We start from the raw sequence: 27,646 nt of genomic DNA on the forward strand, positions 1-27,646 counted from the left end.
ATATCACAAGAATGTATGCATATACAGATGCTGAATGCAAAAATGTGACTGGTTAGTCAAAAAGGGTTCTTCTAATGCCTCATATCTGTCCTTCCTGCAACTGTCTTCAAACGTTTGTTCCTTTTTCTTTCATCACTCTCCCCTTCAGACTTGCTGGCTGCAGGCGTGAGAAACGTTTCCTCCACTAGCCTTCAGGCCAGAGCTGTGGTTCCTGTGACCAGCGTCAGGGGTGTCAATGTTCCCACATAAGGCTGCACTGTAAATGTAAATGACAGTATGTGAGTGACTGGCAGATTGGTGTTGATTTCTTTGATGCTGAGTGACCCCTTCATCAAGCATCATATGAAACTGTCACCTATAGTAGATTAAGGAACAGCACATACATCCCTGGGACAAACAAAAGTGCACAAAAAAAAAAACAATGTTCTGATATAATCCTATGTATATATATATATCAGTCTACTACATACTAATAATCTAATAAGAGTTAGTTGACGTTGTTGACAAGTTACTTATAGTTAGTAGACCATAAAAAGTGGACCATAAAAAAATGAAAAGTGTAAGCCTTGTTTTTTCTTCCATTTTATGTCTGTGGATGTGGCAGATAATCATGTTGGCTCTTTTTATACTTTATAACTGAATATATGAAAGTGTTTTCACAATGAACAGATTTATGCTGATTCAAAGCAATTTGAAAAAAATGGATTTTGAAAAGATGAATATTTAAATAAAATCAAATTGATAAAAATAGTTCATATTAAACTATGCCATAACTTTTTTGAGTGCAGAAATCTTATACCTATTTTACTGATAAATATGCATCACATTAAGTTTATTAGTTTGTTTATGATATGTTTTTCAAATAGATTGCAATTTTGTATGCAATCCAAATGCATAAACCATAAATTTAGGCCTAAATGTTTTTTGAGAGCAGACAGCCTTTTTAATAAATGATGCTGTTTTTGCTTTTGTTGTTTTTAGTCAATTTTCTATATATTTAAATATTATTTTAATTCTTTTTAATTCTTTTAATTGCATCTACAACAACAAAACATTTTTTTTTAAATGATTAATTGAGTGAGTAATTTGCGTGAAAATATACTTATAATCTGAATCATACAATTTTGTTAGAATTTTTCCTCGTTTTTCTTTGTATCAGAATACAAAAGAATTATTTTCATTTAAAGATTTAAGATTCAGGAATTAGATTTACAATTGCAGATTTTCTGGTCTCAGATTTTGGACCCCATGCACTGCCATCCATGTACCCAGATGATGATAGCATTCAACCATTTCAAACACATGTAAATGGAGACTCGGAAACAATACATTGACTTTCAGTGGTCATTACATGGGTATCTCAATGGATAAATATGTTGTGTTGGCAATTGCATAAAGAAATACTAATGCACCAGGTTGTAAACAACAAACCCCATTCATTGCAACTCTCAAGTATAGAGAATACCGTAGTCAGTCATCAAAACCACACGGAAGACTCAAAGCCACAGTTTCTGCAGAGGCTCAGAACAAAGGCAGGTGCAGTTTGGAAACAAGGTGAGGCAGAGGAAGGGTCTGTGAGCGTCAGGAATAGGAGGGGTGCTCGACTAGCATCGCATTGGATGTGGAGGCAGGAAGGTGTGTGTGTGAGTGTGTTACTGTAGTTGAGCGGCGCGAACGAACGAGCGAGCGAGCGAGCGTCAGTCCGTCAGTCACCTGCCGCCCGCCAGTCCTCATTGTTTCTCCGCTCATGGACTAGTGAAGTAGTTTGGCACATGACGGAGAGCAACGGGAGCCACAGTTGTTTTTTCCAAGCCAAAGGACTATCTACCTCGCTGCCTTCGCGAACATTGTTAGAGTAGCAGAAGAAGCGTTCGTTATTTATGTTTATTTATATTTATTTATAACCCGCGCGTTTCGTATCTACACTGCACTGAATTTCGCGCCCCGATGCTTTTACATCAGTTCGTGAATGGGACGTTGGAAACGATGTATCCCAGTATTCAGAAAGACACGACTTTCACCAAGATCTTCGTCGGCGGTCTGCCGTATCACACCACGGACGCGTCGCTCCGCAAATACTTCGAGACTTTCGGCGACATCGATGAAGCCGTGGTAATAACGGACCGACAAACGGGGAAATCCAGAGGATATGGCTTTGTAAGTACAAATATCTTATATCAGTTGTTCCTGTATAGTCTATAGCTAACTCTCAACAGCTTGTCAAATTAACGCGAAGAACAACACTTTGTCTTTGTTGGGTTTTACTCAGTCCGTTCAAATTTTACTCTGCGCAACGTTTAACTAGGCTATGTGCACTATATTGGCCGTGTTATGTATTGTCGTGGAAATAAAAAAAAAAAAAAAAAAAATTGTTAGGAATAAACGCGACTTTGAGCTGTTGTGGACCGCAGTTGTGCTTGAGCGGTTGTTGTGGACCGATTCTTGAATCAATTGTTCTTTAGAGTCGGATTGTTCAACGTAGACAACCAAGAAGTGAGCTTTTTATCAACACACTAAAAAATAGAGTTGCTTTCAATTGCTAAGTTTCATTTAAAAAAATAACGGACCATGTTATAACATTAAAGAATCGCTGAATGCGTTCTTTTAACCGGCTCTTTGAAACGAACTGTCCAAAAGAACCGATTCACCGAACTGTATTAACTACTTCACTAGAACGTGTCGCTCGTGCGGTCTCTAGGTGACAATGCAACCGTCGCGTGCCTTTGGCGCATGTCTTTTGTTACAGTTCTGAGGAAACAAAAGCCAATGTAGATCTACAGTTTAAACTCCATCAGCAGCTCAATGAACTGCTCTAAATTGCCGTGAAGCATATCCTAGTAACAAATGATGATTTGTAGGCTTAGAATGAGCCCTTTTTAATAGGCCTAAATGTTTTTCCACCTAGTCCGATTTGGTGCTGAAGGATCTTAAATGTAATCCTTAGATATTGAGAGCTTTTCGGGGGCACAATATGTTCTTACATTGCATTGCTCCACAAGTGTGTGTGGGTGTGATGTTGAGAGTCACATGTGGGACCATAAGTGGATTATTTCTAAAAAAGCATGTCATCAATTATCTTCTTAGCCTCCTGGATGAAGTTTGAGAGCAGGGTCTCAGATTTCTGTCAAGTGGCCCCTTTCAAATACTTCTTTTAAGCTTTGTAAGTGGAAAGCATAGTCCGGTCCAAGGGTTTATCTGCTGTGATATGCTGTAAAGCCAACCTCTGCTCACTTAATATGGAGGTTATTATGAGGGGCCCAAAGGACGGCCCTAATGACCGTTTGTTCAGCCAAGCACATCTGACTGCATTTATAACATCAAATGAGTGGCTTTCCCTGTCATTGCATTATTTTCTTTCACAGTATCTCTTTGCATATATGCAAGCTTTAAAGTCCCCATGAAACCAAAATTTAAGGTTTTTGGCTTTTAGTGTGAATATGTTAGTCTTACTGTTGTCTATAAGCTAGTGTGCTCCAAAACAATTACAAAATTCGCATCTAGAAGATATAAGCATCCAAAACTTACAGTCTCACTTCCTCCAATATGGGTCAATGATTTTGATGACATCACTCTGCACTTCAGCTTCTCATCAGATTTACTGTCCAATCAAATGCTTTCGAGAATCTAAAGCTCCGCCCCCTACATTATAAATAGACGCTGAAGCTGGGCTGAAATCTGTCACTTGTTCACACATTTACTAAAGTTAATGGCATATAGTGCACTATATAGGGGAAACCCATTGGGGCGAATGAAGTCTGGTTTCACCACGCAAACCGCCGCAGCTCCGGTCCAGAGACACGATAAGCACAGAGCGGATCGTTTAGAGATTAGGAGGAAACTGCGGCTTTACCGAGCTCAACGGCTCTGGCCGAGCTGTGATATTTAAACGAAACGCTATTGGCTATTTTTAAAAAGGGGAGGAGCTTTTCGATATGCCCCGCCCTGACTTCCTGTTTCAGTGGAAATTGCATCAACACGTTGAATAACGCGACGCATTTAAAGGGACTTGTACAGACAATGTATTATGGCAGTAACATGGTAAACTGATGTTATTGGGTGTGATATAATACCATGATGGTATAACATACCATGCAATGTAATATAATAAAGTAATGCAATACATGGTTTGATATGGAATATCTTAAAAGAACACCTTGGTATGTTATCATATCACATTACACATCAACTTGTTTAATACTTTTACATCAACATTAAAATCAGCACAACAAACTACTAGGATGCAAATTTTATTATTTTATTTAAAAATATAATCTGTTAAAGTGATTAGAACAAGTTATTTTTCTTTACAATTTATATATATATATAGGCCTATATATATATATATATATATATATATATATATATATATATATATATATATATAATGCAAAAATCTTTTTGGACCTGTCTTCTACATTTGATAAAAGTAAAATGTAATTTCTTAATTTTTTTATGTTGTTATTTGGGGGGTGAAATATGATCTGCACGGGTTTCGTGAGTTTCACTCATATAGATCTCGTTTCTCAGTTTCTCTATTAGCGTCTGTGTTCACTGGCACAGAACTGTATCGTGGTTTGCCTTCAAAAGCAGTTGGAAAGCACAGATAAGGCCGCACAGTTTCACTTCATGCTTTTTTTTTTTTCTTTTTTTTGGCACGTCATCTGCGAAGTTGTAAACATGCACATTAGATAAACCAAGGGTGTGTGAGAAAGGGAAGGAAATAAAGAGACTATATGAGAGTGAGAGCGACAAATATCTGGTGGCTTTGTCATGAATGATAGTCTTTAATATGCTGGCTGATACACTCCCTGTGTGGGAGGCCTCGTCTTAAAAGCTGTATTCTGGAATAAGAAAAAACAAGGGAGGGTTACCAGAAGAGTTCCCAGAAGATTACAACACAACCCTAATGTTTTCCCAACACGCTCACTGAGGCTTGTCGCCTCATTTGCTAGCCGTGTTTTGTGACTACTGAGATAATAACATGGTGGCAGCTATGAGTGTGTGTGTGCTTGTTTTGTTCATGTTCAGTCTGAGACGCTCTCCACACAAGGGCACTACAGAAATGAAGCGTACACTCTGGTGTTTACCTGACAGAAACCAGATCCCACAAATTCTCTTCCTAACCGCTCCGCTACTGCTCTGGCTGTATTTCTAGTTCCACCAGCCCTGGGGAACACAGCTGCCACTGGGTCTCCACAGGGTGGGGCGTGTGTGTGTGTGTGTGTGTGTGTGTGTAGCAGCTCAAACCTAATATTGCAGCCTGCTGGAAGAGCATTTGTCACCGAGACCCGAGCTGTGAAAACAAGTCAGCAGTTGAGGCTTCTCAACCGCCTCACTAAAACACCCTTAGACATTTTCTACTTGGTATTAATAACATGCTTGTACTTTTAAGATAAATTCAGCGAAGAGTTAAATGTGGTTTTTGAAGAGCCTGTAAAAAAAATAGACCGCAATAGACAGTAGAAGAATAAACAGTATTTTAGATCAGCTGATAAGATGAACTGCACTGGACTCAATATTGGTAAATCATGTCAGTTTATTTTTGCATATAGTTCTATGAACTTATTTCAAAGAGGTTATTCTTTCTTTAATTCAGTTAAAGTTTATGTGTATAGTATGGAAGCTTGTTTCCGCCACAAAAAAAATATATATATATAATTGCGACTTTTTATCTCACAATTGCGAGTTTACATCTCGCAATTCTGACTTTATTTCTCAGAATTGCGAGATATAAAGTCAGAATTGCGAGATATAAAGTCAGAATTCTGAGATATAAAGTCAGAATTGCGAGATATAAAGTCAGAATTCTGAGATATAAAGTCAGAATTGCGAGATATAAAGTCAGAATTCTGAGATATAAAGTCAGAATTGCGAGATATAAAGTCAGAATTCTGAGATATAAAGTCAGAATTCTGAGATATAAAGTCAGAATTGCGAGATATAAAGTCAGAATTCTGAGATATAAAGTCAGAATTGCGAGATATAAAGTCAGAATTCTGAGATATAAAGTCAGAATTGCGAGATATAAAGTCAGAATTCTGAGATATAAAGTCAGAATTCTGAGATATAAAGTCAGAATTGCGTGATATAAAGTCGCAATTGCGAGAAAAAGTCAGAATTCTGACTTTATAACACGCAATTGTGACTTTATTTCACGCAATTCTGACTTTATATCTCGCAATTCTGACTTTATATCTCAGAATTCTGACTTTATAACACGCAATTGCGACTTTAAAACACGCAATTCTGACTTTATATCTCGCAATTCTGAGAAATAATTTATTTTGTGGCGGAAACAAGCTTCCATAGTATAGCTCTTTTCACAACACAAAGCAGCTTAACAGACAATGCGTGTTTCACTGTTACAATAAGTATTCCTTTATCACAATACTTATAGCTTAAGGATACTTATTAAAGTTTAAGGATGACATAAGATGTTATTAAGGCTATTTGGGCTGAATTTATGAGGGTTTCTAAGTGGGTTTATAAATTTAGGAAGAAATAACAAAGTGAGACAATGGAAAATTAAAACAATATATGCAAAATAATTACATTTATTTTTTTCATTTCAAAAAACAATTAGGGTATATGTATGTATGTATGTATGTATGTATATATATATATATATATATATATATATATATATATATATATATATATATATATATATATATATATATATATATATATACTTTTTTGATCCACTTCAAATATATATTCAAATTATTATTGTTTTATAAATTTATTATTAAAATTCTTTAAATTATTTATATAATTTTTAATTATAAAATTATTGCAATTTAAATCAATTGATTAAAAATTATTAAATAATTAATCACATTTTTCTGTAATTAATTAACCTACAATTAATTGCACCTAACATTAAAATTTGAAATGTATTTTTATATTGTAACACATAATACACACATTGAATCTCCAAATTAATGTAGAAACAACATAAAGTTGGTAAATTCTAAAAATATATTTTTTGTTTTCATTGTTTTTAACCCATGTAAGATAGTTGATGAAGCCAACATTTTACATACCGGTGAAATAAATAAAGCGCAAATAAATACACTAGAACAAAGATACAAATGAAATAAACATTTCTTTAAGATTTTCAGGTATGTCTGACAGTATTCATGTAGAAATACTACAGAAACTGACTAAAGTGATCAAATGTAAAATAACACTACATAGTCTTCACTGTATATATTAAATATATATTAATCATTATTAAAGCTGCAAAGGTTATTCAGTAAAAAAGAGCAGTGAGTGATTTTCTACTTTTCTTTTGTTCTTTGATGAACATTAATGGCATGGACTGCAGCAGGTTTATTAGGCTGCTGTCACTTTAAGAGCTGATGCACATTACCCGGATCTGGCACCCATCCGATGATCTTCTCAGGTGCGCCCGCAGACATCAAAGTAAAAAAACATGCCAAAAACAGGCATTTCAACATAATTTTGAGTGTTTTTTTTGTCCATTCAAGTGCAAGAACACTCAAAAGAGGACTCGAATAGGCCTTGATCTAGTTTTGAAATAAAAGAGTTTAATCTTTTATAACATTTAAGACCTCAACTCTTGTTCAAAAATGGATTTATGGAGATTAAACTGCAAAATCAAATAGTTCAGAATTTAAAACGAAACAAATATATTTGAACATAACAGACATGATAATTGCTTGGTGCTGTTACTGATTTCCCATGTTGTGAAGGATGTGTTTCTTAAAGGCACAGTGACCAAAAATTGATTGTGTAATTCTAAGGCTCAGAAAACGGTCAAAGAATGATTAAATATTAGGAAAAAAGAACTTTAATTACAAAAAAAAAAGAGGTAAAATGAATGATATGACTCCTTTAAATATCAAATCAAATAGCACGGCCAATAATTTGCACTCAGTCATAAACTTTAGGGATGTAACAATATATCACAATACAAAAATGCAATCGTGGATAGTGACAATATATATTGTGTATAGTTCACCCAAAATAAAAATTACTGTGTGAGAAAAGTTTTTAGAGTTTTCGTGTCAGTACTACATTAATCTACTACATATAATGTTGAATATAATGTATAATAATGCAGTGGGGGAATATTTGTGGGTCCTGATAATGCCAAATATCCTATGTTACTAGTAAAAAGTGGCCTACATTTTAAATATATCTAGTCAGTGAAAGAGTGCAAACATATTAGTCTAAAATAATTCTATATTTTCAGCTTCAGAATCATGAATATTCTAGTGTCACCACTGTCCTGTGCATTGGGTTACCAGCCCCAAATCCAAGCCTATTCATTTACACCCACAATGTAATACCAGCATTTTAATCAACAGTGCATTTTTTGTTAACATTTTACCATATGTCTTGGAGTATCGCAATAATATCGTATCGTGAGTTTAGTATCGTGACATGAGGGTATAATAAACTTGTGTCTGTATTTTAAATTTCTCTTTCCTTTTCAGGTCACGATGATAGATAAAAGTGCAGCCGAGAGAGCTTGTAAAGATCCCAACCCTATTATTGATGGCCGCAAAGCTAATGTCAACCTGGCGTACATCGGGGCCAAACCACGCAGCCCACTGACAGGTAAATACCAGACATAAGCCTTAAACTTCTTCAAATTACGGTACTTATCTTTTAAATACTCTAGTTAACTATAATTGTTCTGTCACTTTTAAAGGTGAGCGGTGTTATTTATGCATCACAATAATGCAAAAACAATGCCTGTTTTCAAACTGGTTTTTCGAACCCTCCCCCTCTCTGCCATTGGTCTGTCAAACAGATAAGTCTGCCCCAAACTCACACCATTGGCTGAGGGATATTTAAATGAGCATTTCACTGTTTTGAAAGTGATTTATTCTATTCTGCTGTATGAGAAATGATACGCTATCCCTTTAAGAAATGAATTCTGAAGTTGTTTGAAGTTCTTCTTCCCTTATACGGTAGAGAAATTGTTGCAGCTTTTTCCTGTTGACTCTGATGTATGTTTTCATCACAACATGCCCTCAGAATCATGATGGTGTTTTTACTCTGCACAAATATACTACACACACACAAACACAGACAAGCAGATTCACACAAACTCAAACTCACACTTATTTTAACAGTTTGCTTGACGGGTTAAGCCTGTCAAGAATTTACTGCCATCCTACATTTGCATCTATGTGTGTGAACGTGTTGGCAGAAAGTGATATGTTTAACTCAGCATGTCTATCTGTACGTTTAACCTCCAACTTTGCATTTCTCTGGCTAATATGTCTGAAAAGAGGAAGGGTATTGTCAAGAGAACTTAAAGCACATACACCTGTCCTAACACACTGTATTCACACAGGAACAGGGGATATTTGGGCCTCTGCTCTTGTTCTCATCCCAACGTGTCTGAAACGGCAGTCCTGTATCGCTCGGTCTCGCGCTTTCCTTTTCTTTTCAGACTAATATGTTATTCTGGGAAACATTGTTCATGAACTTTTTTTGTATAAAGGTCAATGATAATACTTATATTATTTAACATTTTGGTTACGTTTTTTAAGTTAAATTTTATCTAATATTTATATTTTATTTTATTTCAGCTTTGCTTCTATTTAAAGGTGCAGTCTGTAAGAATGACAACTAGTGGTCGAAATAGGTACTGCAGTCTTTTCTCCCGCCGCCTGCTCCTCAGACTGGACGCTCACACGGGTTGCCAGTTTGAGCAAATGCAACATGAACAAGCACTATGGACAATAAAAATGTGCAAATTGGAAACGCCAAAGCCTTTTACACCACCTAGACAATTCAGACTTTAAGCTCCGCAAAAATTGTCGAAATAAAATTAATTTCCTAAACTTTCCCCGGCCACTGATAGAATTTTTCGGCAATCCATGTTTTCACTGTTGTAAGATAGGGGGCGCTATTAAGATAAGGGGTGCTACTTTTTTGATAGACATAGAGAAACACAAGTTGAATTATGTTCACCATAAGGTTTCTGTAAATGCTAAAGTATGTTTATGCAAGTGCTGCAGTGCTGTGTGAAGAGGCTGTTGAGCCGTGTGTGTGTGTGTGTGTGTGTGTGTGTGTGTGTGTGTGTGTGTGTGTGTGTGTGTGTGTGTGTGTGTGTGTGTGTGTGTGTGTGTGTGTGTGTGTGTGTGTGTGTGTGTGTGTGTGTGTGTGTGTGTGTGTGTTGAATGGGCATCCAGGCGAGAGATGTTTCTGATCTGTGTCCGGGCAGATACACTGTTACGCTGGAGAACAGACAGACTGGAGTTTTTCACATGAGCGACTTCATGAGAGCGTGCAGACAGGAAGAGAGGAAAAACAGAAAGAAAAAAACAAAAGTGCATATTGGGTGAATGGAGAGAATGAGTGCCAATTAAAGCCTAAGCAGTGTGTGTTTGTGGAGGACGCAGAATTACAAACATGCATCATGAATGTCAAATACATGGCAAATAAAAAATTGGACAACGAATGACTCTAAGGACAAATGTCCAGAGAGGATAGTGAATTAATTCCATTCAATTTCTTCTATTTAACAAACATTAACCTTAATTCACTGCCAAGATGTCTTTAGTGTTCTGGGTTCAAGATGTGGAGCTCTATCGACACAGTGACTTAAACAAAAAAAGCACGTGTACAGTAATGGACTTACAATGCGAGTCTATGGGGCAAGACATTTCAGAGGGGTTAAAGCAGAAATATGCAGCTTGTATTTTTGTTATAGTATTTATTAATGGTCAAACAATGTTGTTGTTTTTTATGGCCAATGCTGATATCTTAGAGAGCAGGGTGGCCGATGGCTGATATGATATCATGTAGTTTAAAGTAACACATGCTGCACTGAAATTTATTTAATGACATAGTTTAATGAATTAGAAATAAATGAAAAAAGTAATAAATATAAAAAACTCTTATAATATATAAGACATAAGTATTAAAGAAAGTAAACTAATAAATATGCAGAAAGTGAGCTCTTGTATGTCTGTGCTCTGGCGCTGTCAAAATAAAAGTCCTGTTTCTGACACTTATCGGCCAAATAGTAAAACTAATCTGCCAGTGCGGAAAAAAAATGTCAGTCTTGTTATATTCAGGTGAGTTATTTCAGCTGCAAAGTTGACTAAATCTTTTTAGTGGTGGATATTGTTGTAGGCAGATGAATCTCCGGTTATGTTTTTCATAACAACCCCTTTCTGGTGTCCTTGGGTTTTTATGTGGTCATGACATATTTTGAGATTAACTTCAATATTATTAACTTCATGTTAACACAGACAATGATTAGGTCTTATGGCTATGGTTTTTTTTAAGTGTGTATTTTAACATGCCATGCTTTACTCTACAAACCATGTTTGTTCATTTTTACAAACTGAAGAATGAGGTGGAAGTAATTTCTGTAATCGACAGTATGCCATGAAGGAGCTTAGTTTCAAATCTGGAACATTCCTGTAAAGGCCGTAACACACCAAAACTAGGACTGCAGATTCACAAACCGTTAAGAAAGCGCCATTTTGAATATCAGTCATGCTGATTTTCTTCATTACAGACGGCTCATGTTGTTGTGCTGAATATTGAAATGCTCAGATGATATGTGACCCTGGATCACAAAACCAGTCACAAGTCTCTCAGGTATATTTGTGGCAATAGCCAACAATACATTCTATGGGTCAAAATTATCGATTTTTCTTTTATGCCTAAAATTATTAGGTTATTAAGTAAAGAATAAGATCATGTTCCATGAAGACATTTTGTAAATTTCCTACCGTAAATATATAAAACATTTATTTGTGTGACTGAATGCAGCACAATCGCAAACATAAATGGACAACTTAAAGGGATTTTTTTTTTTGGAAATAGGCTCATTTTACAACTCCCCCAGAGTTAAACAGTTGAGTTTTACCGTTTTCGAATCCATTCAGCCGAACTCTGGGTCTGGCGGTACCACTTTTAGCATAGCTTAGCATAGATCATTGAATCGGACAAGACCATTAGCATCTCTCTCAAAAAAATGACCAAAGAGTTTCAATATTTTTCCTATTTAAAACTTGACTCTTCTGTAGTTACATCGTGTACTAAGACCGACAGAAAATGTAAAGTTGCGATTTTCTAGGCTGATATGGCTAGGAACTATACTCTCATTCCTGCGTAATAATCAAGAAACTTTGCTGCCGTACCATGAGTGCAGCAGGCGTAATGATATGACGCAGTCCCCAGTCCCCAGCTCGGTAGAATATAGGGTCGACTATTTTCAGACGCTGCGTCATATCATTACACCTGCTGGACCCATGGTACGGCAGCAAAGTTTCTTGATTATTCAAGTTTTAAATAGGAAGAGTCAAGTTTTAAATTGGAAAAATATCGAAACTCTTTGGTCATTTTTTTGAGAGAGATGCTAATGGTCTTGTCCGATTCAATGATCTATGCTAAGCTATGCTAAAAGTGGTACAGCCAGACCCGGAGTTCGGCTGAATGGATTCGAAAACGGTAAAACTCAACTGTTTAACTCTGGGGGAGTTGTAAAATGAGCCTATTTCCAAAAAAAGTGGAGTATCCCTTTAAAGGCGATTTTCTCAATGTTTCGATTTTCTGGCACCCTCAAATTCCATATTTTCAAATAGTTGTATCTCGGCCAAATATTGCCCTATACTAACAAACCAATCAATGGACAGTTTATTTATTCAGCTTTCAGATTATGTATAAATGTCAATTTCAAAAAATTGACCCATGTGACTGGTTTTGTGGTCCAGGGTCACATATGATGTAAAATGATAACAGCCTTCGATCTGTACCGTCTCGACTTCTTTACTCACTTTCATCACTTTCGCTTTTATTCTCGTGCACTGACTCGTTCGCTAAACTGAACAGCCAATCAGAGTTTTCTCTCTCACCGACGTCGCCAACGCAGATTTAACATGCTCAATCGGCCCAAAAATTCCCTCGACGATGACAAACTGGGCCGGCCAACACTCAACAGCTGCCAGACTTTGGCCGTCTGTCTGCTTGGTGTGTCAGGGCCTTAAAGGAATAGTTATCCTAAAAAAAAGTTAATTATTTACTCATCTTTCCAAACCTTGTGTGCTGTTTATCAGTGAAACACAAAAAGGGGATTTTGAAGAATCTTCACTTATTTTCTGTCCAACAAGGACCCAAAAAACCCACTAAATCTGATTAAAATAGCATATTTGATTAAAAATCTGCAGTTTAAGGAAAGATGGATCTTGACTGACTATAAACCATTGATAAACCAGTGATATTTTGCAAGTAAATGGGGTCCAAAACAACTTTTTTTCTCTAGACTCACTAGACTAGTTCCACTAAATAAAGAAAGTCCTATATGGTTTGGAGTGACATTGAACTTGTCATGATTTTTTGATGAATTGTCACTTTAACTGTCAAGAAACTGGTCGTTGAATGTTGTTTTTCTGTTGTTGTCACAGGATACTCTTCTGGAGTACAGCAGGTTCATCCAGCCCTGATCCAGAGGCAGTATGGGTAAGCATTTCTTCTCATTCTGCAAATGTCAGGCTTGAGGGAGGACCGTTTCTGCATAAATAACATGAAATCCTAGCCTGACCCCTTAGAAATAGTCCTGTCAAAACCGCAGTTTGATTTAGCCCAAAACTGTCAGTTACTCCTAATCTGGCTTCTTCTGCTCATATATCCCGTTTCAGCTCGTCTGACTCCCTGTAAACCTCAGATCTCAGGACATGAGCTGTGAACGTCAGTGCACCATTTGTCATGTGTTTACAGTGCCGGCTGCTTTTCTCTCTGCGGTTTATTTTCATCTCTCTCTCTCTCTCTTCCAAATTCTCTCTCATACTGTCAGTGACACTGTCTGGGTTTCTCACTTTTTAAGCTGTTCCCGTTTCTGTGTTTCCCTCTTGGTTTCTTTCTGTCAGTGTTTCTCTTTCTTTTGCTCTCTCAGCTCTCGGTCTCTCTTCCCTATCCTGTTTGACCTGTTTGTCTGTCAGTTAGGTCACCACCTGCCTCAAGTCTGCTAACCAGCCAGGTGTTATGCAAAACAAACCTTCATCTCTCTCTTTCTTTGTCTTTCTCTCTAGCTATGCACATCTTTCTTGTTCCCTATCCCACCTACACTTCTCACAAACATCTGAATCATATTTCTACCTTTAAGTACATTTTTAAATAATTTACTCATGTCATTCCAAACCTGCAAGATTTAGTTTTTTCTACACAAAAATGACCTACTCCTAGTGACACTTTTTTTACTTTTATGTTTTTTACTTTTTTGTGCTTTTTGGAGCTTGACAGCTGTCTCTGCATATTATTATTAGCTTCTATAGAAAATATAGCATACAAATAATAACAATAACACTAGTAATGATAATAATGATCTATATCGTGTAAATGTTTGGGGTCAGTAGGATTTAAAGAAATTAATACTTTTATTCAGCAAGGACACATTGAACTGATCAAAAGTGACAGTAAAGACGTTTATAATGTTACAGAAGATTTGTATTTCAGATAAATGCTCTTCTTTTTATTCATTAAAGTATAAAATCCTGAAAAAATATATCATTGTTTCATCAAAAATATGAAGCAGCACAACTGTTTTCAACATTGATAATGATTTCTGAAGGATCATGTGACGCTGAAGACTGGAGTAATGATGCTGAAAATTCAGCTTTGATCACAGGAATAAATTACATATTAATTTTTGATCAAATAAATTCAGCCTCGGTGAGCATAAGAGACTTCTTTCAACAACATTTAAAAAATCGTACCGACCACAAACTTTTGAACGATAGTGTATGTTTCTTATTGTAGCAGTGTAAGATGTATTTGGTCACTGTGTCAAAAAACACATGGACTATTGGTGTGTAAACAGATCTTTCTTGTATTAGTCGTAAAATTAAATGCAAATACAATTCAATCACTACCTGATTTTTTCAGTTGTAACTCTTGTAAATAACAAACCTCTGTGTGTACAGAGCGAGATTTAGCACTCAGAAGAGGAGTGTGTGCGTATTTAAACAGTGTGTGTACATAGTGTAGCCTATTTGTCTTTTTTATGCTAAAGTCGAGGGTCTTGTCCATATCTGCGGGGGTCTCTCTTTAAACTCACTGTCTAAGGGTTAGCCTTTGGTTTGAACAGGTGTCTTGTACCCGTTGTGGGTCTGTTTACATTGTGAGTTAAAGGGACAGTTCACCCCAAAAATGAAAATACTGTCATCAGTTACTTACCTAAGTTGTTCCATGGCTTATAATGCTTAAAGGAAAACTTTTTTTTTAATCCCATTTGTCCCATTCATTTCTATGGGAGAAATGAATGGAAAAATACAACAACAAAATGTGTAAATTATGAATTTAAATTTTTTAAGGTAACTTAAAGGAGATTGTCTGATGATGTTTGATGAGTATTCGCTCTGAACAAAGCATCCACTGTCAGGTTTGAGACGTGCTCTGGGTTATCATCACTACTCGGTTAGCTTAGTTAGTGGGTTGGCAATACAACAACAAAATGTGTAAATTATGAATTAAAATTTTTTAAGGTAACTTAAAGGAGATTGTCTGATGATGTTTGATGAGTATTCGCTCTGAACAAAGCATCCACTGTCAGGTTTGAGACGTGCTCTGGGTTATCATCACTACTCGGTTAGCTTAGTTAGTGGGTTGGCACTCTCGCCATCTGTTGGCTGGCATTAGAGGGAGTTTTTGGTCTGGGGAATAGGGTGTTGGTGTTGGGGTTGTCCTGAGGTTGCAGGCTTTGGCAGGGTGCTAGAGATGGGGATTACGGAAGTGGAGGGTGCTGCTAACAAACCCCCTGTGGTTGGGGGTTGGGTGTTGGCAAACACACAGCATTGTGGGAGGTCTGCAGGTTTAGGGAGCTCTGCTGAACTAGCACAATGAGGATCAAACTACTTGAGCATCTGAGATACACATACACACACGTCTCTCTTACACCTTTGGCTTGTCATGTGCTCCAAGTCTTACCCTGCGTCCCATGTCCATACTATCAATCCTAAATAGTATGTGAGATTAAAATAAGTATTTCCAAAAACATAGTATGTTGAAAAGAGTATGCCAGAAGACCCCGGATTGTCTACTATTTCTGGTAGATTTTCGATTTGTGGATCTGTGCACAGTCTAATGGATAATATTGCCCACAACCCATTGCGCTTTGGAGGAGGATTCGGTTCAGAACTACAAACACGAGTAAAACGTGTTAAAAAACCACAAACATGGCGGATGTGCGCGGCCGATGGTTAAGTAGAGGTTGAGGGACTGATAATCAACATTTATCCTGTCAGATCAACGTCTTTTCTCTCCAATATGTTAGGAAATTAAGTGAAATGAAATGTGGAAGACGTTAAATGTGATTGACAGGCCAGTTTACGTGACAGGATACGCATAACGACAGAGCGTTCGTTAAAGATGCAATTTTATGACGAAGTAGTAGTATGTCCCAAAGCTTGTCTACTCTTGTGATACACACTCAAAACTCTTTCTTCACAAAAAGAGTTCATACTTTTAGGTTGTAGTAAAAGTAGCCGAACTGGCACAGAGCATGATACATCCACTGACATTTGACCTTTATCATTTTTTTGGGCAACATTCACAGTACTGTTCTAGCAAGCATTCATGTGACATTGTTGATAATCTTGTATGGTTTAATTTTCACTTGATCATACACAACCATTCAAAAGTTTGTGGTCTGTAAGATTTTTAAAAAAATGTTTGTGAAAGAAGTATAGGCTCACCAAGGCTGCATTTATTTGATTAAATATAGTAAAAATAACAATAATGCTGTGAAATATTATCACAATGTAAAATAGCTGTTTTCTATTGTATTATTTTAATATAGTATTTTAAAATGTAATTTAGTCCTGTGATCAAAGCTGAATTTTCAGCATCATTACTCCAGTCCTCAGTGTCACATGATCCTTCAGAAATCATTCTGATATGCAGATTTGATGCTCAAGAAACAAGTATTACTATTATCAATGTTGAAAACAGTTGTGCTGCTTAATATTTTTATGTAGAAACCAACATACATTTTCTGGTTTCTATGATGAATAGTGTTCAAAAGAACAGCATTTATTTGAAATATAAATCTTACATTATAAATGTCTTTTCTGACACTTTTAATCAATTTAATGCCTCTCTGATGAATAAAAGTATTAATTTCTTTCCAAAAAAAAAAATATATTAATCCATTTTCTAGATAGAAAGATATAAATACTATTTATTTTGCAAATTATGCATATTAATGCCAGAAATGTCACACAAGCACTCATTTTAGCAGCGCTGCATTAGTAAGAGTGACGGGACACGGGTGGCCCTCGCCCAGATTGCCCCCTTCACTAATTTGTCAGTAATTTAGTGATTCCACAGTTTGTTTCTGTGTTTGCCTGGTAAGACATGACCTTTAAAAGCCCCTGTGTCTCTCTGCCTCTCCTTGTCTTGCCCCCACCCAACAGCTGCGGCTGCTAAAAGTGATATTCTGCTCTGGGCAAACAAGATCATTCGTCCTTCCTCTTTGTCGTCATAATTTGCTCTCCCTTCCATGTTGCTTCTTTTCATTTCTCTTTGTGCTTCTGTTCTTTGTCGCTTTCATGCACAGGCATTTTTAAAAAGGCTTCCTGCATCCCCATATCAACAGAACCACCAAAATAAATTACAGATAAATACTCAAACCTACTAAAATGTACTGAATTAGCCTTATCACAGCGTTTTCAAATACGCAAAATAATGCAGAATGGGGTCTTGTTTCATTGTTTGATTGGATGGAGGCAGATCTAAACATAAGCTTGTGGTCGATTTTAAGACTGAGCAGGTTTAAAGGGTTAGTTCACCCAAAAATGTAAATTCTGTCAGTAATTTCTCACCCTCATGTCGTTCCAAACCCGTAAGACCTTCGTTCATCTTCTGAACACAAATTAAGATCTTTTTGATGAAATCAAATTGCTTTGCTTCATAAATTTGAGGTTAAACCACTGGAGTCACGTGGATTACTTTAATGATGTCTTTACTACCTTTCTGGGAAAGTGTCAGTTGTGTAGCTGTCAATGGAGCGACAGAAAGCTCTCAGATTTCATCAAAAATATCTTAATTTGTGTTCAGAAGATGAACGAATGTCTTACGGGTTTGGAACGACATGAGTGTGAGAAATTAATGACAGAATTTTCTTTTTTGGGTGAACTAACCCTTATAATACACTTCAAGCAAAATCGGAAACGAACTGATCGTTCCTATACAAAGTTTGATCACAGATGAAGAAAGTTCAATGCTCTTACTTCAGCAATAAAAACAAAGAAAGCGAAACACAAATGTGACGTTTGCTTGGATCAACCATTATAAAGTGAGATTAAGTACATAAAGTATATTTGTGTAATTTAACATTTAATTATTACAGGTTTGTATAATATTCTGAGTTTACATTTCACAGTTTTTATTGATTTTGAGGAATACTGAATCAGGTTTTGTGAAGTGAGATGAGTAAATGCTCACATTTAGTCCAGAACTACAATAGCATCATGTTTACACAGCGCACACGATGGATTCACTTACTCCTGATTTCTCTCAACACGAGGACAGGAGATCTGTCAGTCAATACATGGGAAAGCACAGTAACTTGCATTACTTATTTGAAAAAGTAAATAAGATATTTTGTTGTAAATATATTACTTTACAAGTTACTTGGAAAAAAGTAATCCGATTACGTAGCTCAAGTTACTTGTAATGTGTTACACACAAAACTGCGAGACTGACGAAGAACAAAAAGTGAGTATATCAGGGAGAAGTCTGGCATACGTCACCAGAGATAAGTCTGCCATTTCAACAGAACATGGAGTTATTATATTTTAAATGAAAATTAGAGGGTAAAAAAAAATAAAAAATTAACATGCATGGTTGAATCTTTCACAATAAGATAAAAAAATGGAACATTTAAAAAATAGATTGAGTACATTTCACACCTCTTTTAATCAGCTCATTTATAAAGGCTCCAAGTCCTAATAAGGTCAAATGAAGATTAGGCAGCTGTCTATGTTAGTAGCACAATAGTTTTCGGAAGAGCTAAAGACACTCATTTTCAGTTAATTTGCAGCAATGGGTTTGCCCTACTTCGTCAGTCCTCACACCCTTGTCAACTTTGGTCTTCTTTATTTTGCCTTGTCTCTCTCTCTCTGTTTCTCTCTCTCCTCTTCCTTGTCTCTCTCAATCCCTCTATTTCCCTGTCTGAATTAGCATTTGCTAGGATGAATAGGGTCAGTAAGGACGGCAGACTCAGTTGATTTGCCTACTCCACAAAGCCACTGTCAGTCCCTATAAATCATCCTTCAGCCCAGGACGGCAACGAATGACACTGCAGATGTGTGTATGCGCGTGTAAGAAAGGAAGTGTATGCTGCTGCAGATGTGTGAGTGTGTATGATGATGTTGCCGGTTTTGTGTTTTCTATATTTCGAGCTGTCTCTGCGACCCCTCTGGGTTCCTCTTTGTTTTTGAGGGTGTTTTATGGGTATGGTGTTAGCATTGCCTGCGCTGTGGATAGCAGCCTCTGGTCTCTCTCTCTCTCTCTCTCTCTCTCTCTCTCTCTCTCTCTCTCTCTCTCTCACACTGTCTCTCTCTCTCTCTATCTCACTGTCTGTCTCTCTCTCTCTCTCTCTCTCTCTCACTGTCTCTCTCTCTCTCTCTCTCACTGTCTGTCTCTCTCTCTCTCTCTCTCTCTCTCTCTCTCTCTCTCTCTCTCTCTCGCTCTCTCTCTGTCTCTCTCTCGCTCTCTCTCTGTCTCTGTCTTTCTCTCTCTCTCTCTCTCTCTCTCTATGTTTGGCCATGATATCATCAGGCAGAAACTTATAAGAAACATTAATGAGGTCAGTGAGGAGGTCAGTTGGCACAACGGAGTATCTACTCTCAGAATACACTGTGATTATTCAAGTTACAGCTACATTACACTACTGTTCAAAAGTTTGGGGACAGTAATATATTTTTAAAGAAATTAAATTGATCAAACGTGATGGTAAATACAATTATAATGTTACAAAAGATTTATTTTTCAAATAAATGCTGTTCTTTTGAACATCATATTCTTAAAATAATCATTAAAAGAAATGCATCACGGTGTCCACAAAAAATATTAAGCTGCACTACTGTTTTCTAGCCTGGGTTTCTCCATGCTGCCTTGAGCGCAGCGCGATTTTATTCCCGCTGCTAGGCAGCCTGGACACCATGGACCAGATTTTCCCCTCAAAAAGGGAACCAATCACAGAACGGGGAGGGAGCAGCAAGACGATGACGACGTCAATGCGACACACCGAAGCAGTTTGTTTATATCTATGGGTCCAACATGGCAGCAGACGCGAAGTTACCTTTCGATGCAGCCTTAGATAGTGTTCTAAGTAGCTTAGAACGCAAGTTTATTTCGTCTTCTTCCTCGTCGCATTTCTGTCGCTCTACATACGTCATCTGGTATAATTGAAACGATTGGCTGTGAGCTACGTACAGGCGCATTTGATAGACATTCGTAGCGCCCAATAAACGGCTCTGGGCATTCGTAAACCACGCCTCAAATATGAGAAAATGAACATGTGGTTCCCAGACCACATCTCAATGAGACGAGGTCTGACGTTAGCCAGGCTAACTGTTTTCATCATTGATAAGAAATGTTAGCAACTGCACAGAAAAACGTTTTTTTTCTAGCCTCATGCATTCATTTTTTATCAACACTTGAATGTGGGTTATTTTCATTAAAAAAGCAAAAAAAAATCACGTTTTTGTTGAAGGCTATGACTGGATGGGATTGAGAACAATGATCAAAACACAGATGGAGTAGATCGAGTCCATCAACACCCCCAAAGCTTCACAGTCCTGTAGCTCGTCCTGGGTCGACGTTTCAGTCAGTAAAGTCTGGCAGTTTTGAACTTAAATGCTGTTTGGAGATTCTGTACTCTTCCAGAAGATGTGTACTAGCGCCTCTTACCGTATAACAGCGAAAACATGGACTGGGGAAAGAGTTAAAAACAACTTACTCATGGGCAAGCACCACGCACATTAAAGGTGAACTAAGTAACTTTTTTTACCTTAACTGAACAGCTTCGGAGTCATTGGAATAGTTATATTACTTATTTCGGGTTGAATGGTGGTCGTTTCGCACCCCCCTGGTGCCCGTGAGCGGAAAATACGCACTTGCAACTTTGAGCCGGCGGGCCGCCGGCCGCCGCGTCAGGAAGTCTCGCGTGATATCAAGTCTCGCGATGTAAACAATTGCTTTACGGCCAAAAGAAATCTGCTAAAATGCTGTCATTATTGCGCTCCCTCACGCTGTCCGAACCCGAATGAAGAAGACGTTTTAAAGAATGTCCCATCTGCTTTGATGTCGTTGATCTACTAGCCTCTGGTGTCTGAGAATCACCAACGAGTTTTTACAACAGTGTTGTCAAATATCTATTCCGAAGCTGTGGGGGGAGCTCTAGAGAGAAACCTGCGAGCAAAAAGCGAGAATACAGCGAAGAAATCCCGAAGCTACTGAGTGCTGCTTTAAAATAAAAATGTTTTAAAAGGGCTAACTAAAGGATAAAACAAAACAAAAAAGTGTCGTTTTTTTGTAAGATTTTACCTTTCTGTAAAAGTTCACTATATGGAAGTCCATATTTTATTTGTCATTGAGTAACTATACTATTTATTACATGGTTTGGTTGAATTCTAATGTAGAATACAGACCGCTGCGAAGTATAACACACCGTTGCCATGAAAAACAGAGCGTTGCTATGGACGCAGGATTCTAACCATAGAAACGGACTATTTTCTTTAGTGGAAGCAATACAATCATTTTTAAATCAGTAAACTCCTTTTTAAATCAATATTTTGTGTCAAATTATTGATTAATTTGGTAGGTAGCCATGTAATAAGCGGGATAATGTAGAGCGAGGCGGTTGTTATAGCGAATACAATCCCTTAGGCTGATTCAAGACAATGATTCAGGTCCTGATCAGCCTGTCGGGGTTGTATTCGCTATAACAACCACCTCGCTCTACATTATCCCTTACATAGTATATCGCCAAGAGTCGGAGCAGATGCAGATGGAGTTCGTGATGAGCAGCATTTACTGTGAATCAAGCCACTCTGAGACACTGGCGGATCATGAGCTGCTCCGTGTAAATGAACACGCTCTGAAACACACAGCGCACATCACAGCCTTCGCGATTTCGATAAGTCATACAGCCCTTGTTAAATAGTTAACACTCTCTCTGTGTTTCTGTTTGCAGACTCAGCCAGCCATATGTTTACCCTCAGGCCTTCCTGCAACCCAGCCTGGTTCTGCCGGCACAGGTCACCTCCTCCTCCTCCTCCTCCACCACGACTCCTTACCTTGACTTCAGCACCGCCTACAGCCAGTACGCCTCCTCAGCCTTCGAGCAGTATCCCTACGCCCCCTCGCCAGGCTTCCTGAGCTACATGTACCCGCCGGGCACCCCCGGGCCGTCCTCCGCCTCCTCCACCCCGCTGTCCGTCGGAGGCGCCCCGACCGCAGCCTTCATCCAGATCCCTCCTCATCAGCTCCACACCGACCGCCTTTAGGACAGGCCACAAGGACCGACCGGGTAATGCTGAAATTGCACTAGAACATCATCATCATTATGGGACAGGGAACTGTGACATCATCAGCCTGTGACTGGGGTCGCATACAAAGGGCTTCAAGTTTTTCTGCTTTTCATTATCCTTCAGTTTATGGACTTTTTCTTATGATTAATTATTATGTCATTATTGGTAGAAGATTGTTGCAGAACCAATATTAGATCGCGATTCAGATGGATTCAGGGAATGATAGGAAACGACAGGTTATACACACACTACCGTTCAAAAGTTTGGGAGCGGAAGGCTTTTTTCAACGTTTTTGAAAGAAGTCTCTTATGCTCACCAAGGCTGCATTTATTTACATTTTTGCATTATTACAATTTAAAAGTGTATTGTCTAAAGTTTTTATATATTGTAACATGTCATTTATTCCTGTGATCAAAGCTGAATTTCCAGCGTCTTCAGAGTCAAATGATCCTTCAGAAATAATTCTATTATGAGGATTTGATGCTCAAGAAACATTTATTACTATTATCAATGTTGTAAACAGTTGTGCTTGATATTTGTGTGGAAATGTGATACTTTGATGAATAGAAATTTCAAAAGAACAGCATTAATTTGAACTTTTCTGACATTATAAATGTTTTTACTATCACTTTTGGTCAATTTAATGCATCCTTGCTGAATAAAAGTATTAATTTCTTTTAAAACAAGAAACATACTTAATCCAAACTTCTGAATGGTAGTGTGTATATTCAGTATACTGCGTAAACGAATGATTTTTAAGGTTGTATGTTGTGCATATATGCAGGAAGATCTATTAAGCACAAAGCCTTAGAGACTTATCCATTTTTCTTTTATAGAGCTGTTCTTATGACACAAATGTGCTTCCCTCTCCCTGAGCAAAAACGTGAATTTTTTAACCTGACTTTTTCCAAGAATAGATAACTTTTCTAGAAATGTAGCACTGCATAGGATTTGTAAACCTGCTTATCGCCGTCTATCGCCTCTGTCAAAGGTCCCTTCACCTCCTGTAGTTCCTCTTTCAATCTTTCAAGATTCATCGCAATCTTAAGTAGCTCCACTTAGATTGTTAACATTAATCCAGCATTCAGTAACATGGATGCCAGATGCGCTGTAGCTCGCCTGCGAATAATCATGAGGAAATAGACATTAAAACATTGAGTATTAATCATATTCTAATCCTGTCTTATACGTGATGCTTTTTAGACTGTGTTTTGGTCAATATCTACATCTGCTGAAAAGACAAAAGAAAGAGTATTGTGACAAATGTCAGTGGTTGCCATTGGTATCGCTCCACAAATGACACTACAGGACAAAATGCCAGCAGGAACATGCAGGAAAACATGAGAAAAGTCTTGGTTTGAGAGGACTTTTGGACAGCGCAAGACGATATATTGCCAAGACAATCTGTTTGTTTTCACAAGAACAGTGTTGTCATTAATCTACCCTGCAACAACAAACTCAAAATATGAAAATACCTTACAGTGAAAGCCATAAGACCAGAACATGCAAAACAAGTAATAAAGTCATTTACAAAAACTGAGCTTCATTGATGTGGTTATTTTGACAGTTACGTACGGGTGGCTTCACTGTTCCACTTTTTAGACGATGCATTATTAATGGTTCATTTTCATTCATATGGTTATATTATTATATCTGTTCCTCAACTCTTTTCAACTTGTCAGTTGAGTTTGTTTCTCTTCTTTGGATCTTTCTTTTTCTTGAGAAACACAGAAGTGTACATGTGCTTACGACGAATAACCAGTTTAATATCCATTTATGGCTGCTTCAACGGAAGAGCTGGAACGAATCCAAGAGTTCATGGACATGCAAACAAACCTATGCAAATGAAGGGAATGGAGGGCATTTGGGCTTTATATATTTTTGTGAGTAGGCAAACTATCACCAAGGAAACTACAGGAAGTTTTATGCATGAGGCCTCAGACCTCAATCCAAATGAGCACCTGTAAACGTCTTCACAAACAGTCCTCCAACCAGACCAAAAGCTTATATGTGCATTGTGCAATGTTCTTTTTTCTTTTTCTTTTCTTTCTTTTTTCTGGACAATAGGCCTTCCTTTTGTGCACCACCTACATGTCAAGTTGGAAAAATGAATACTGGCTGATTATGAACACATTTATGACCTTCACTGTATTTAGGCAAATGAGTGTTCAAATTAGACATGACAGTTCAGGCTTTAGTTGGTCAGCTTAAAGAGACTGTTCACCCTAAAATAAAAAGGAAGTGATTATTTACAACTAGTGTTGTTCTAATGCAGTATGCCGCTCTTTCTTTTTCTAATGCAGTATGCCGTTCTTTTCTTTCTTTTTGTCATCCAAGAAGTAAGAATGGCATACTGTATTAGAACCACACCAGGGTGAGTAAATGAACAGACCTGTTTTTTGTTAAGCTGTAACTACACCATTAGGTGGAGAAAGTGTATTGACGGTCATCCAAAAGTAGGAGTGAATGCTGATTAAACATTTTTTTGCAAGCAAAATATAAATTAATGCAGTTTTTTTTTTTCATTACATTAGATCAGATGCCTCATGTATAAAGCTGCAGTATAATCTTGCTTACGTTAAATAAACCTGCTCCAGAATTAGGGGAAAGTGGCACACAGTTTTACTCAGTGAGGCACACCGTCCGATGATATGATACAGAGATTGTAAATGATCATTCACAGCTATCAAATGTATCAAAAAGCATACAAATGTATTAATTTTGATATGTACTGCAGTGATACTCAAAAATGATCTTGCTATTTAAAAAGTATTTGTGTATGGTGACATTTTATGCTTGTGCAAGGATACTAAGTGTTTTTTTAAGTACACTAGGAGAAAGCAATGTGCGCTGATGTGAAGCAGCTTACATGCACAGTAAGATCCATGTGATGCAACAAATGCTTCACTACAACATATTTAGAAATACTTAAATACTCACATTAGCAGCTGTTGCTGATGATTACCATGACAAGTCTGCGCATTCACAATATTGGAAAGATCAAAACCGCAGATGAACACATAAAAAATATATTGGCAGATGCACCACGAAGTTTGGTTTGTCGTAACTGTCAGACAGTTCTACATTTGGAAATTGGGCTTATGTAAAAAGTTGAAAATAGGAGTGTCATGCTATGTTAAATCATGCTAACAACATGGTAAATCATGCTAGCAATGTGCTAAATCATGTTAGCAATATGTTAAATCATGTTAGCAACGTGCTTAATCATGCTAGAAAAGCATAAATTCGAGTCTGAGGACATGAGCAGCTCCGGGAAAAACGTCACGGGTTGCCATCTCGTAATTATGGTTACGACATTGCGTGAACGCAGCATAAGCTCATTGTTTTGGTTCAGAAGGGGAAAGGCAGCTGCTGTTTGTTTGCGGCGCTCGGTGACTGTGTGTCTACAACTCTGCATCGCTTTACTCAATGCGATGATGGCGTGTGATGTCTGCAGGTGTGGAAATACATGTTGACAGGCAGGTAGGACACTGACATTCGGACCGAACGGACACTTTATGATTCTGAAACTTCTGCAGAAAATATTTGTACATGCTTTAATATTTAGACCACTTTTATCATACCTAGCTGTCACAGGCTGGTTGCAGCAGAGATGAAACTGGATCTAAGTGCAGCAGTCTTTATTGAAAGCAAAATCAAACTTACAGAAACAGTCAGGTTTCTCTGAAATACCAAAACATGAATCAGTAAATAGCAACGGCGATAGACAATTGAGCGGGCCCATTTCAGAAAGGAGGTAAAGTGAAAACTCAGAGTATGTTGACCCTGAAATGAGGGAAACTCTGTTTCAGAATGGAGGTATGCCAAACCAGAGAAAGCAGGGTAAGTCAAGCCCGTTTCTGAAAGAGAGGTAACTCAGTTACCATGGTAAATTACTCTGTGAACCTAGCCTGGTCAGGAGCAGGTTTTCTTAGGTAAACCCAGAGTTTCTTTAAGTCTCCTCATCCTCCCCCTTTTTAAACCATAAACGGTGTTTAAATAACTAATTTATTCATTCATGCATGCTACAATACATAAAATGCAAACGGAAACAAGATTATTTATCTGGGGTATTTATCTTACCCCATTGGCAGATAATTCATTCATTGCACATTTCATAACATCGGGGTGGGGATGCAGAGCACATTAGTAAGGCCGCTGTATGCAGAGAAAGTGTGCCTCGCTCTCACGCTCCTTCTGAGAATTTTTGTGTTGTTTCCTGGGCACAAACCCGTGAGAGCCATCAAAGAGGAGATTCAGATTGCAGGTCAGTGGTGGAGAAATCAGTTTAAATGAGGATAATCTGATAAATGACATTCATTTGATAACATCTTGCTGCAACCTCTGGAAGTAACCTAATAATTAGGATTTCCAATGTGGTTGGATGCACTGATGACACACATATTCCCATCACCGCTCCTTCTGAAAATGAAGCGGATTACTGAATGGAATGGAAGGATGCCAGATGGACGGGTAGAGATATATGCTGTAACCACCACCACAGCTGTCAAATAAACACAAATTATTCACAATTGATTTGGTCATCTTTATTTCCTACAATAAAAAAGCAACAGTTATTATTTTTGCAGTTGGTTTTTAATATTCTTCCAATAATTGGTATTGTGGTCGTCTCCTCTTCATCCCCCCATTTTGCGAGCCTCTGCCTTCTTGCTGTTGGCGGAGTAGAAGTCAAATGTTCATTTCTTTACCCTAAATAATAAATGGAGCAGGTTGGATTAGAGAACATTTAATTATGTGAAAAGAGCATTAGACTATGTGGAAGAAGCTGCTGCACACTGATTGATATTTATTTATAATGCTGTTAAGTCATGTAGCGTACAGCCATTAACCTTTTATGCTTAAAGATTTAACTGATGATTTATTTTTTTGTCATTTTTATAGTTAATTTAAGTTGCTGCCACGTTCTTATTTATTTTTAGGACCGTGGGATGAGTATTAGTTCAATAACTTACCGTTCTGTCCATTTTCACCTGATAATATAACAGTGATTAAGAATTATGCTTACGTAGAGTCTGACATATAAATGAAAACCGACGCAGAAGTATACATTGGGCTTAATCAACTCTAAGTTCAAGTATGATGTTTGAACC

The 27,646-nt window shown here is 37.5% G+C and overlaps 1 protein-coding gene across 1 annotated transcript; it reads left to right on the forward strand.

Moving 5' to 3' along the window:
- The first annotated feature begins 1,396 nt into the window (after positions 1-1,396).
- rbm38 (RNA binding motif protein 38) lies at positions 1,397-25,028 on the forward strand. The gene is made up of 4 exons (XM_081387698.1): positions 1,397-2,157; positions 8,466-8,589; positions 13,407-13,461; positions 22,199-25,028. Exons 1-4 carry the CDS (start codon positions 1,948-1,950, stop codon positions 22,509-22,511), a joined length of 702 nt encoding a protein of 233 aa, XP_081243824.1. The 5' UTR covers positions 1,397-1,947; the 3' UTR covers positions 22,512-25,028.
- Positions 25,029-27,646: the final 2,618 nt, after the last annotated feature.

Source organism: Scardinius erythrophthalmus (assembly GCF_964197995.2).
Source record: "Scardinius erythrophthalmus genome assembly, chromosome: 15".
In the NCBI taxonomy this organism is placed as follows: Eukaryota; Metazoa; Chordata; class Actinopteri; order Cypriniformes; family Leuciscidae; genus Scardinius; species Scardinius erythrophthalmus.

Coding starts and splice junctions, on each gene's coding strand:
- rbm38 (XM_081387698.1), top strand. CDS start 1,948: ATGCTTTTACATCAGTTCGTGAATGGGACGTTGGAAACGATGTATCCC. Junction 8,590..13,406: donor ACCACGCAGCCCACTGACAG/GTAAATACCAGA, acceptor TTGTTGTCACAG/GATACTCTTCTGGAGTACAG. Junction 13,462..22,198: donor CTGATCCAGAGGCAGTATGG/GTAAGCATTTCT, acceptor TTCTGTTTGCAG/ACTCAGCCAGCCATATGTTT.